The 11322-nt window shown below is 56.3% G+C and overlaps 5 protein-coding genes across 5 annotated transcripts; 3 read left to right on the forward strand and 2 right to left on the reverse strand.

Annotated features, from left to right (window-relative positions):
• The first annotated feature begins 18 nt into the window (after nt 1–18).
• Nucleotides 19–1895, forward strand: IE81DRAFT_322458 (hypothetical protein). Its single transcript, XM_025513649.1, has 7 exons — nt 19–222; nt 304–367; nt 446–710; nt 793–1118; nt 1181–1416; nt 1481–1568; nt 1645–1895. Exons 1-7 carry the CDS (start codon nt 127–129, stop codon nt 1749–1751), a joined length of 1182 nt encoding a protein of 393 aa, XP_025370552.1. The 5' UTR covers nt 19–126; the 3' UTR covers nt 1752–1895.
• An 869-nt stretch (nt 1896–2764) lies between these two features.
• IE81DRAFT_288846 (putative 2-oxoisovalerate dehydrogenase alpha subunit mitochondrial precursor) lies at nt 2765–4462 on the forward strand (the record flags this gene model as incomplete). Its single annotated transcript, XM_025511788.1, has 5 exons — nt 2765–2962; nt 3104–3346; nt 3422–3678; nt 3752–4232; nt 4337–4462. 5 exons carry the CDS (start codon nt 2765–2767, stop codon nt 4460–4462), a joined length of 1305 nt encoding a protein of 434 aa, XP_025370553.1.
• A 55-nt stretch (nt 4463–4517) lies between these two features.
• IE81DRAFT_322462 (putative COX12-cytochrome-c oxidase, subunit VIB) lies at nt 4518–6333 on the reverse strand. Its single transcript, XM_025513650.1, has 6 exons — nt 5873–6333; nt 5575–5593; nt 5459–5488; nt 5363–5371; nt 5153–5251; nt 4518–4766 (listed from the first exon to the last, which is right to left on the reverse strand). The coding sequence occupies exons 1-6, from the start codon at nt 5916–5918 to the stop codon at nt 4706–4708; spliced, it is 264 nt and encodes an 87-aa protein (XP_025370554.1). The 5' UTR covers nt 5919–6333; the 3' UTR covers nt 4518–4705.
• Nucleotides 6334–6513: 180 nt separating this feature from the next.
• IE81DRAFT_322463 (peroxisome membrane protein) lies at nt 6514–8897 on the forward strand. The gene is made up of 6 exons (XM_025513651.1): nt 6514–6975; nt 7145–7499; nt 7585–8111; nt 8196–8493; nt 8570–8636; nt 8715–8897. Exons 1-6 carry the CDS (start codon nt 6840–6842, stop codon nt 8766–8768), a joined length of 1437 nt encoding a protein of 478 aa, XP_025370555.1. The 5' UTR covers nt 6514–6839; the 3' UTR covers nt 8769–8897.
• Nucleotides 8898–9119: 222 nt separating this feature from the next.
• Nucleotides 9120–10847, reverse strand: IE81DRAFT_288670 (hypothetical protein; the record flags this gene model as incomplete). Its single annotated transcript, XM_025511780.1, has 2 exons — nt 9120–9667; nt 9752–10847. 2 exons carry the CDS (start codon nt 10845–10847, stop codon nt 9120–9122), a joined length of 1644 nt encoding a protein of 547 aa, XP_025370556.1.
• Between the last annotated feature and the right edge of the window lie 475 nt (nt 10848–11322).

The raw sequence follows: 11322 nt of genomic DNA on the forward strand, positions 1-11322 counted from the left end.
AGTTTGGTTTCGAGATACACGATTCACGATTGCATTTGCTGCATAAAGGCCGACTGAGATGACTCGTCCCTTCAGCCCGTCTTGCTGTATACCATCACCTCTCAATCACAGATCAACGCGGCATCAATGTCTTCGCTCTTTGGCGCTCTCTCAGGTGCGCTAAGCGCTGCCCAAAAGGTCGTCTCTGGCTCGCAGCCCCACACACGTTCGCTGCAAAAAGAGGTGAGGACTTGGCTACATGCGGGGCACACGCAACTGTAGTCGACATTGCTGGGCGGGCTGACCCGATCACAATTTGCGCAGATCCGTATCAAGAGCTTGCACTTGCACCCCATCAAGTCGTGCGCGGGCAGCAGCGTTGCGGAAGGTGAGGATGCCTGTCTCGTCGCTGCTCCTACCAAGGTTCTGCTTTGCTGACACCTCTCCTTGGGCTCGGCATCGCCAGCGGAGATCACGCAAGAAGGCTTCAAGTATGATCGTACGTGGCTCATCATCGATGCCAAGGATAAGAAGTTCTGCACCGCTCGAGGCACACCGCACATCGTTCGCATCAAGCCCATGATCGACTCGCAGAGGGGAGTGCTGGTCATCGAGGTGCCAGCATCGAAGGACGTGGAAGCAGATGCGGAAAGCACGACTCTGGAGGTGCCTTTGGACCCATCGAACGAGGAGCTGAGCAGGGCGGAGCTAGTTTCGGATGTCGAGATCTGGTAAGTCTGTGCTGCCACGGGGCAGGTATGAATGTCCTGCTCGACGGCAAGGCTAATGCTCGAAACGCTCTACGAGCACCAGGGGTTTCCTTGCGGATGGATACGCAGTCTCGAAGGAAGCAGATGATGCGCTAACCAAATTCATGGGCAAGCCTGTGAGGCTGGTGCGAAAAGGTCCAAAGGTGCGGCCGGGTGGGCTCGATGACCCGCGTGGCGAGGAGTCCAAGACCAGCTTCCAGGACTTTCACTCGCTGACTGTGGCGTCAGCAGAGTCATTGGAACATGTTCAAAAGACGCTCGTGGCTAGCGTGTATCCAGAGCGAGCTCAAGCGGGGGACATGAAAGTTGGGACCACTGCAGTCGAATGCTTCACTGTGCCAGGCAGCCTAAACAGAGAGTTCTGGACCGGTGAGTATCGACCTTGCGCTTGCGTAGCGTGGAGCTCACAGCAACTCTCCACGCGAACGCAGAGGAACGTTTGTCGAGATTCCCCATCGAACGCTTTCGCATCAACATTATCCTCGAGTCTGCTGGCAACAACAAGCTTGATCCATGGGAGGAAGATGGTTTCAAGAGGATCGAAGCTTTCCCGGCTTCGCAGGCCTCTCACGCACCCTTTGGCCCAGACGCGCGTGGCAATGGCGTCGGCATTCACGTCAACGCCAAATGCGGACGATGCCTCGTCCCTTCAGTCGATCTGAACACTGTGAGTCCCGATGGAGTCATGTCTCGCAATGGTGCTCACGACGTGTCGCACTCTATTGGGCCAGGGCAAGAGAGATCCGCACATTCCTTATCTCGTGTTGCAAAAGTTCAGGCAGGTGCAGCCAGAGTTGAAAAAGGTGGGCAAACCGTGCTGTGAGTGACCGTCGCGTATGGAAGTGTTCGCACCTCGAGCATGTTGACCTCAAGTCCTGCCTCTTCGCTCGGACAGTCGGAGTGCTCTCCTCTCCAGCACAGAACACCGGCTCCCTTCGAGTGGGAGATGTGGTTCGTGTTGTGAGCACAGTGGACCCTGACACCCGACCCCTCACCAAGTGATGCACCTCCGCCAAGAGGGCCGCTGACACTTAGCAGCGACTCTTCCTCAACGACATTGTATGATATGACGAACCCTGCTGTGTGACAAACACACCTCCCTGAGCAGATCATCAGCGACTCGAACCGAAAGACTTGTGATAGCACCACGTCTGAGCACTTTGAGAGCGTCTGTTTTGAACTGTTTCACCAGGGCGCGGGCAAAGCGCACACGCGGAGACCGCGCCGTTGCTTCCGCGGACGTTTGTCCGAGCGCGCGTCCCAATAAGCAAGTCGACTCCGTATATATGAATCTGAACGTAGTGTGGGGAGGCACAAGCGTGTGCATGCATGCAGGCACGGTTGTAATTATTGGTCGGACGCATCACGATTGGCCGTTGTTCAGCTTGGCCGATCTTGTCGGTTCGCATAGAATCATTTCGCGATCCACCTACGATGACTTACGCCAACCTTCACCTTGTTGTTCGACTTTTGCAGCTATCAAACGCTTGCCCTTCGCTCCTGCTGTCATATTCACAGCACCATCGCCCCCTCGGTGAAACATCTGGATTGACAACACGCGTACGCGGACATCCCGTCCCGCGGCCTTGGAAGCGCCACTCGTGACTCACACTTGTTTCACTCGGACTCACCCGGTGTTTCTGACGCTTTCTCCGGTCATCTTCGATCATCGCAAAAGCCGAGTTTCGACCATCTGAGCTCGATTTTGGCGTCCGGCGACTGTAGAAGCGCAGCCGGCGATCGGCAGAGCTGATTACCGAAGTCGTGAGTGTGAGCGACTGGACCTCGGAGCTTGTTTTGCAAACGCGGTGAAGCCCGTCCTGCTTTTGTTGCCTCGAGGGCTCTTGGCCTTACACGCAGATACTCCCTTGCTTCACGCAGTGGCCTGGATCATGGCGAGCAAGATGCCCCAATCATGGCAAATGGCCAGGATCACATGCGCACCGAGCGGCTCAAGCAGGTCTTGCGGCCTCGTCGCCTCAGCAAAGCTCCAACACCGATCGATTTCGAGGTCTATGACGACTACCGCTCAATGCCGGAGCGCAAAGTCCACCTCTGCCAACAAGACTCACCTGCCTGGTCATCCTACCTCTGCCTTTGTGCCAGATTTGAAGGCTGCTTTCGTGGACGCAAAAGTTGGCGGCATACCGACGTACAGGCTGACGGATGGTCATGGAAAGTTGATAGAGGGGGTGCAGGAGGATAGTCTGAAGGTGAGTGAGAGAGAGAGAGAGAGAGAGAGAGAGAGAGAGAGAGAGAGAGAGAGAGAGGAAGTTCTAAAGTCCACCTGATGAGAGGTGCCATTTCGGCGTCGGTGCACAAAGGTGAGCTGACTGAATGTTGCGATCTGTCAGCTCGGCAAAGAGGAAGCGGTGAGGATGTATCGGACAATGTTGTTGCTGCCCACGCTGGACGTGATCCTGTACGCCTCTCAAAGGCAAGGCCGCGTGTCCTTTTGGATGACGAGCACAGGGGAGGAAGCATCAATAGTCGGATCTGCTGCGGCTCTATCAGACACCGATGAGGTCTTTGCTCAGTACAGGGAATTTGGAGTGCTCCTTTGGCGTGGGTACACGGTGGACAATGTGATGGATCAGGTGGGTATAGCGACGTTCTGCGGCAGCGACCGGCGAATGGAATGCTCAGCTCCTGCTTCGATGCCCTCTGGCCAGGTCTTTGGAACTTGCGACGATCCAGGAAGAGCCAGACAAATGCCTGTGCACTTTGGCTCAGCGAAGCATCACTTTCATACCATCTCTTCTCCGCTCGCTACTCAAATCCCTCAAGCTGCGGGTGCTGCGTACGCTCTCAAGCGCACGCCTGGGAGAGAAAATGATGTCGTGGTATGCTACTTTGGTGAAGGTGCAGCCAGCGAAGGGGACGCGCATGCGGGGATGAACATTGCGGCCACCCTCAGATGTCCGGTGCTGTGAGTCGAGTATCAAAGACATCCTGTGCCTACTTCGCATTCCTCGTCAATGCTGACTCTGCTTACCTTGCAGATTCATCGTGAGAAATAATGGCTTCGCCATCTCCACACCCGCTGCGGAGCAGTACATGGGCGACGGCATCGCCTCTCGAGGTCCGGGCTACGGAATGCCTGCCATTCGAGTCGATGGAAACGACGCTTTGGCGGTGCGAGCAGCAGTCAGCGAAGCGCGGACACGAGCCATCAAGGAGCAGAGACCAATGCTGATAGAATGCATGACCTATCGGGTCGGTCACCATTCCACAAGCGATGATTCCAGCGCTTACCGCAGCGCATCGGCCGTCGAAAATTGGAAAAAGGTGGACAATCCGCTGCATCGGATGGCTTCCTACCTCCGAGATCGAGCCTGGTGGGATGATGCGATGGAAGAGGAGACGAAAAAGGCATTTAGGAACGAAGTGGTGCGCGCGATGGGAGTTGCCGAGAAGAAGAAGAGGCCAAACTTGAGCTCCCTCTTTGAGGACACGTGGACCAAAGTGCCCCCAATCCTGCAAGTCAGTCACGACGATCGCGGGTGATGTCCTTGACCACGACGAACGCAGCCAAGGCGCTGCAAAGGCTGACACTCTTCCTCGCTCAATCACTTTCGTTTGAACAGGATCAGCGAGCAGAGCTGGCGCGTCTAGTGGACCTGTACGGCAAGAGCGAAGAGTGGGCCAAGGAGCTGCCCAAATACGAAGACGCCGGCAAGGACCTGGAGCAATGGAATCGCAAGAAGGCTTAGGCTTGGCAGGTGTGGTGCTCTTGGGCAAGCGCTATCCCACCCTAGCTGTGCCGCTGTCCCTCCTCTGTAATCCCGTCGCGCGCATAAACAACCAGCGCTCCATGGAAATGGCCATTGCATGCTATTTATTGCAGTCTCACGTCTTCCCCGGCAAGTGGAGAGCCGAGTTTGAGCCTGTGATTATCACTCTAATTCACTGGCGTGGGCGGATTGCCGCCGATGCGATTTTGACCCATGCATCCTCTAAGGGTCCAAAGAGTGAGGAAAGGTGTTCGATTCGCGTTGTTCGTCCCACTTGGCAATCTAGAGGGGCGGAGAGAGAGACAGCCGTGCGCCGCGTCAGCAGATCTGCGTTTGACTGGGCATGCGCATGCGCATGCTCATGGGATAAGTTGCGAAGAGCAGTGCCCCCTGAACGTGGCGTGTGACTTTTTGAGTGCTTTAGCCTGGCAGTAGCGCTTTTCAAAGGCAGGGCATAAACGTCTGCCAGCCAAAAAGCCTGGGCAACCTCCTCTGTCACGCCCAGCTTTTGCCTCGTCCAGCTCCCGCTCTCTGGCCTCTTCTATCTGCTGAAAGCCGCATCAAAGTAGCGATACTCACCCACTCGTCTATGAGCGCGCGGTCGCACGAGGTGAGTGGGAATGACGCCAAGGTGAGCTTGTGCTGTGGTGCATAATACTGCAGACCTGCCACTCACTGGGGCACAGACTGTGAAAAGCTCGGTAGAATTGCTTGCATGCTGGGAAGTCCTCTCCCTTTGCGTTGGTGCACTTGAAGTAGTCTACGTAGCTGTTCAAGAGAAGCGTCGTAGAAGTGAGGAGAGCGCTTCAAGTCAGCCCGTCTTCCCTGCTGCGTGCCTCACGCCGTCCCGACGACGCTTTTGGAATTTTAGAAACGTACTTTTGCCAGCTACGGGCGCATGCGTGGACAGAATGAGGAAGTCAGCTCCGAGTGTGATGGGGCATCATCTACATGCATCTCCGACTGTCTGCTCACCAGTGCTTGGTCTGGTTCTGGTTGGGAAAGCTAAAAGATGGGATGAAAATAGCAAATCACTTTCTCAGCTATCGCGCGCCACGCAAGTCTGCGGGAGCGCGTCAGACAAGACTCACCGAGCGTCGAACGCCACAGCTAATACGGAGGAGGAGGAGGAGGAGAGGAAAAGCCAAGGTGGAGGAGCGCTAGAGTGTCAGCGCACGTTCCGCCGCCAATCACAGATCGAGACGGTCATGCGGCCGCCGTGGACGACCACGATCGAGTCCCTTGCCACCCTGGATGACCCAGAAGCGCGAGACGGGCTACAGGTAAAGCGTTTGTGCAGCGCCTACGCGATACCCGTCTCAGCATTCGCCTGCGTGCTAGCAGGACGAAGTCCCTTCAGCTATGCCTCCTCGATGCCAGCATGCTCACTTTGCAGCGTGAACGTCTTGGGCTTCTCCCCCTCAGAGTCGGACATGATGGGCTGGCTGAATCTGTGCTATCAAAAGATTGATGCGTAACGTCACCGAGTGCGACGTTGAAGATGCGATTGTTCGTCGTGCTGGACGAGGGTGGTTGTGAGAGTTTGGTTCGCAGTCAGGTCGAGCTATTGGTCAGCTTCGGCTTGCAAGGTGGAACTTCCTTCTGGATCGAAATCAATAAGAGCGGCCGACCCTTTGGCGTGTAATCAAAAGCGCAACTGTGTGCCAACCAACTGCCATAACTGCCGTGCGTGTACCGCGCATCACGCCTCACGCACCAGCAGCACCACTCACTCACCACGCACGCGCTCTAGCTGCCCGGTCGTTGCCGCCCTGGATCACGCTGCTGATGGGAGCCTGAGCGTGGAGCGCATCGCATCGCATCCACGTGGGCTCGCAGGCGCGACTTCGACACAATGAGCGTTGTGAAATTTCTAATCAGGATCTACAAAAGTGATATGCTCATCATTTTAATACCGACGATCTGCCGGCTTAGCGGGGTCGAGTCGGACCGAGATTACAGCAGCAGTCAGTCGGAGAGGGCCAGAAGCTGCGCTGCGCTCGGACGACGTGACCCAAGCGGTGCATTCAATTCAATTTGTCACGACTAGCTTTGATCGACCACTCACGACTACGGCGACAGAAAGTATCGATGTGAATGAATGGCCAAGTGCGGGGAAAAGCAAGCAGCAGAGACACACGACTGGAATGGATGCATGGGTCTAGCGCTTTACATCATCATCATCATCGCCCGCCCGCCCTCGCTCGCTCTCGTCACACGCAATTGCAAGTAGCAGCTGCCAGAGTCACGAGTCAGTAATTCGATCCACAGCGCCGTCGAATCGCGAATAGCGGAGATCTATAGACGTCGTCGCTACAGCCCCGACAGCCCGAGCCCGAGCCCGGGTCGCGTCAACATGTCGCTACTCAAATCCTACGAGTCTTTTCTGCTATCCAACGCCAGTCAAATCACTGCCGTCGAATCTTCTTTGCGGTCTTTGACCTACTTTTTGCCAGGCAGATTCAAGGATGCTGAGTTGGCTGGAGAGGCGGGTGAGTGGATGCTGTGATTGATTCTGCTCGCTGGCTGAGAATCACAAGCACGCTGTGTCGTGCCTTGCACGGAGCTGCTTTGTACTCACGGGTTGAGGCTTGCTCTTCTCTCTCTCTCTCTCTCTCTCTCTCTCTCTCTCTCTCTCTCTCTCTCTCTCTCTCTCAATAGTGTACGCCGCGCTGAATCTGTTGGGCCTGTATCACGACTCGATCTTGTATCGACTGCTGTCGCCCGCCAGCCAGCCTGCCACTTTCCTAAGTCGATCTTCAGGCAAGAATGCGTCCGGCTCAGTGTCGGTGTCAGCAGGAGGAGCGCGCACATCCAGCGGCACCCTTTTGCAGCACACTCCATCGCCTCACGCCAGGTATACGCATCACTGGGCGGATCGCAGCTCGCTGTACAACCTCGCTGCTCGATCTTTGGTCGTCGTAACCTACACCGAGCTACTGGCAGAGATGATAGCTAGAAGAAAGCTTGGCAAGCAAAAGGCGTGGGATGTGGTGGTGGGCATTGAGGCTGTCAAGTGGGTGTCGCGCCGTGATTGCGATTCTGCATGCTTGCTCCGCTCCACTAGTCCAAGATCTGACTCCTTGCACCGCCCCCTGTAGAGCTGCACTGCGGATCGCACTGCTTCGTCTCACAGGCTCCAGGCCTTCCATCCAGCCGCCCATTCCGGAGCGGGAAGTGGACCCTGCTATGTTAGACGAGCTGCCTGGTGGTGCTCGTTCCCTGCGTGCAGCCGATGTTGGAAGCAGCAACGGCTTGCGCGCATCCAAGTGGAGAGGAGCCAAGACGGGTTTCGAAAGGCCGACACTGGCAAGTCTGCAGGCATCAAGGAAAGGAGATGCTTTCAGGAACAGCCTTAATGGGCCGGCTTCTACCAGGCCTGGACAGTCGCGCATCGCTGCTTCGAACGCATCTGGAGCGGCGGGCGGCAGCAACTCTTCGAGCGGAGACAGCGATAGCGACGAGACGTTGGTGGAGAGTATGACCGAGGCGGACGTCAATGAATACTTGCTCAGCAGGACACTCAAGCCAAGCGATGTCAGACCTGCGGAAGAGCTCGTGAGACTGGTGGCGGGCAGGGAGGGATCGCTTGCAGAAGGGCTTTGGATAGCTCGGCCACTCATCTACGGTGAGTCGCGTCTGCGAACTACCGAAGACTTGCACGTTCGTAGAAGTATTTTCCCGCTCACCCGTCCTCTCTGCATGCCCACAGCTGTCGCACTGCGGAAGTATGGACGGAAAGCGTACTTTCCCTTTGTACTGTCTCTCTTGCTTGAATGGCTCGCCCGGACACTGCGACAACGGTCCCTCGCTCGCTCAGCCTCGCCCAAAAATCCTCTGCTTGCCATGCTAGCCGGCGGCAATCCGATCCTAGCGCTCTTGACAGCATTCATCGGCGGAGCGCCGGATAGTCAGGCCATCAGTGATGTGGAGAGGGCAGAGTGGAAGAAGAGAGGTAGGGCTTTCTGGTGGTATCTGCTTAGGGGACCTGCTTGGGACGGATGGACTAGGTGAGCTGAATCGGGTCATAAAGCTTTACGACAGGCGAAAAGCTTCGACGCTGATCATTGTGCCATTGCCATGCAGACCGAAGCTCGAACGTATCATCAATGCCACACAGAACAGAGCCATCCTCGGCATTGTTGGCGGAATTGTGAGTTTCCGCTTGCCCAGCCTTGGCTCAGGACTTTTGCTTAGATCGCTGCGCGTTGCCCACCTTCCGACTTGACAGATCGGTGACTACCTGCCCCTCATCGACGAGTACCACTTTTACAGCTCGACATGAGACTGTTCATATGTCGATCATCTGTCATACGATGCGTCATTGCCCTAGCCGCCCGTCGCATTGCGCCAAAATCGTGAAATTTGGACAATGATCACGCCACGTCAATTCAAGCGCGGAAGGTAATGCACAGACGCTTCGGCGCACCAGAATGCTTTGATTTCTCAAGGTGACTTTGTGTTCCAAAAGGGGCTTTTTGACGAGATGGGGAAAGGCTGAGGACACAGCGCTGTAGCGCAGTGATCGAAGCTGGTATCTGAAGCTGAAGCTGGGCAAGTTCGGGCGACTATAAGCAAGCAAGAGGGCACTCGTGCCTGGACAAGGGTGACATGGAGGCGCGAGAAGAATCTCAGATTAGTCCAAGGAAAGCCGGTGCGGATTGGTCGGCCTGGGTGCATAAGAGCTGTGGACAGTATTGGCATCCTGCGCGAAGCCACTCGAAGGCGCAGCTGGTTCATCCAAGCTGATACGGTTCGAGGGTCCAGTGGTCTGACTTGTACCGTTGCCAACTTGCTTCATGTCCAGCCTGGACGTGCGGCGTCGCTTGCCGCCAAAATGTCCCATATTGTCGTGCGCGTCCGCCAGACCCTTGCCAAAGTTGGCCATGCACCAGATCGCATTGATCAGGGTCAAGAAGAGCGAGATGGTGGTGAAGATGCCGAAGAAGGTCAAGGTCAGGCGGACTGTGGCGTACGTGGGCCGGACAAACACCTGCACGATTTGATAGATGAAGTAGGCCGCTCCTGCTATGAACGCAACGATGCAGAGCGCCATTATTGCCATCCATTCGCGTCGGACAGCTATGCCTGCCAAGAAGAGCACCGCCACGGCAATGGGCACGGCAGCGATCGTGAGCCCAAAGTAGGCATCGTCCCGCTGACTGACCAGGATCAGGTACGCAACTAAGCGGGCAACACGTCGATGGGTGCCTGTCAGCGTGGCCCTGACGCGCAGGAATGCCCAAGACAATCGTGAATGCAGCTCACCTGTAAAGCCGACACCGAGGAAGAAGTCAAACTTCAAGAGAACTTGGAAGACCTGGTACACCAAGAATCTTTGTCTCTGCTCGATGGATGCTCCAATAGCCTTGTAAACTTGCCAGCCGTACTCCTGCCAGAGCTTGTACGTGAGGAAAGTGATGGGGACCTGCGCCAAGCCCACTATAATCGGCACGGCGATCAACAGCCTCTCGACGAAGGGCAACAGGTCTCCGATGGCACTGCAGCGACGATTCGGTCTGTCTTCGCATCGGACGCCGATTCCTTGGTTATCCTGATACTGCAGCGCGTCCCTCACTTGTGAGATCTCCAGCGCCGCAGTGACGATCAGAGCGACGTTGAAAATGCAAACGCCCATGACTTGGATGGTATTCTTGAGGCGCTGAGCATCCAGCGAGATGCAGACCAGGAAGACTGCGCCGAAGAGGAATAAAGCGAGGTAGACGGAGACGGTCTTGAGGCGCTGCACTTGAGTGCTGGTCCTACTCTGGATGGTGCCGTAGACGACAGCGACGAGGACGATGATGATCACAGCTTCGACAATGACAGTTGCCATGAATGCGGAAGCCCATTTGGAAGGAATCCACGCCCTGCCATTGGCTGCACTGCTCTTTCCGCCTAGGCTTCGCGCGTTTGTCTCTCCAGTCACTGCAGATATCCCGCTCCTAGATCCAGCCCTGGCTCTTGGTGCTTGGCCAGCTGAGCTCGAAGGAGCGACGCCATCCAAAATCCGAGTACCTCGAGGCGAATATGAAGTACTCTCATCGTAGCTGTCCGGAGGGGGCGACGCGTAGTAATACGCTGCAGCTTCTCCAGTTGGTGGCCGATCCGAGAGACCTGCATCTGCGGGTGCCAATGGCGTTGGTGGAAGAGGTCGACTCTGCCTGGCGCCCTTATCGCCTGCGCTCGCTGAGTTTGCACCAAAGTACTGTGGTGACGAGAAGTCTCCAGGAGTTTGAACGCGAGGCAGCCTCTGGTTGCTCTCGCTAGCCGTCGGTGCAGTTTCCGCAAGCCCACTTGTTCCAGCCGTGCCTGGACGAGGGCTTCCGTACTGCTGCTGATTGACAGTGTCAGAGGATGGCATGTTGCCTGGAGTTGTGTACATGCTCGCGGCACTGGAAGCCTCATAACCTGCTTGGGAAGGTGCGTATCCCGTCCCTGTGGGTGCGTAGCCTGACTGAGCGCCGGCAGTTCTGAAAGAGGTGGTGGATGGCCCATTGCCAGAGGTGTAGAAGGACGGCGCGGCTCCAGAGTGCCCTGCATCTGACCTTTCATAGCCTTCAGCATCGTGCGATGCATGCAGATGAGCCATGTTGGCTACCGCGCGTAGACTTGGAGCGTGTTCGCGGGATGCGGTTGGAACGAGAAAGAGATGGCTGCGAGACGTACGCCCGAAGTATCACGGCGGGTCTGTGAGTGTGAATCGCTGTTGCGCCGATCGAGCTGCGGTCCGGTATAGAGGGACGGTGTAGAGGGAATGGTGTGCCGCCGACCTTGCTCGGTGTTGATCAGTGTTCGGTTGATAGTTTGAAGGCTCAAAGTCAGAAGCTCAACGCGCG

Source organism: Ceraceosorus guamensis (genome assembly GCF_003144195.1).
Source record: "Ceraceosorus guamensis strain MCA 4658 unplaced genomic scaffold IE81scaffold_20, whole genome shotgun sequence".
Classification (NCBI taxonomy): domain Eukaryota; kingdom Fungi; phylum Basidiomycota; class Exobasidiomycetes; order Ceraceosorales; family Ceraceosoraceae; genus Ceraceosorus; species Ceraceosorus guamensis.

What these genes read in the sequence shown, in the direction of transcription:
- IE81DRAFT_322458 (XM_025513649.1), top strand. Translation starts at nt 127, where the DNA reads ATGTCTTCGCTCTTTGGCGCTCTCTCAGGTGCGCTAAGCGCTGCCCAA. An exon ending in CTTCAGTCGATCTGAACACT is followed by an intron (nt 1,417 to 1,480) that starts GTGAGTCCCGAT and finishes CTATTGGGCCAG; the next exon opens with GGCAAGAGAGATCCGCACAT. An exon ending in AAAGGTGGGCAAACCGTGCT is followed by an intron (nt 1,569 to 1,644) that starts GTGAGTGACCGT and finishes TCGCTCGGACAG; the next exon opens with TCGGAGTGCTCTCCTCTCCA.
- IE81DRAFT_322462 (XM_025513650.1), bottom strand. Translation starts at nt 5,918, where the DNA reads ATGTCCGACTCTGAGGGGGAGAAGCCCAAGACGTTCACGCTGCAAA. An exon ending in AGTCTGTGCCCCAGTGAGTG is followed by an intron (nt 4,767 to 5,152) that starts GCAGGTCTGCAG and finishes TCCGCCCCTCTA; the next exon opens with GATTGCCAAGTGGGACGAAC.
- IE81DRAFT_322463 (XM_025513651.1), top strand. Translation starts at nt 6,840, where the DNA reads ATGTCGCTACTCAAATCCTACGAGTCTTTTCTGCTATCCAACGCCAGT. An exon ending in GCTTGGGACGGATGGACTAG is followed by an intron (nt 8,494 to 8,569) that starts GTGAGCTGAATC and finishes ATTGCCATGCAG; the next exon opens with ACCGAAGCTCGAACGTATCA. An exon ending in TCGGCATTGTTGGCGGAATT is followed by an intron (nt 8,637 to 8,714) that starts GTGAGTTTCCGC and finishes CCGACTTGACAG; the next exon opens with ATCGGTGACTACCTGCCCCT.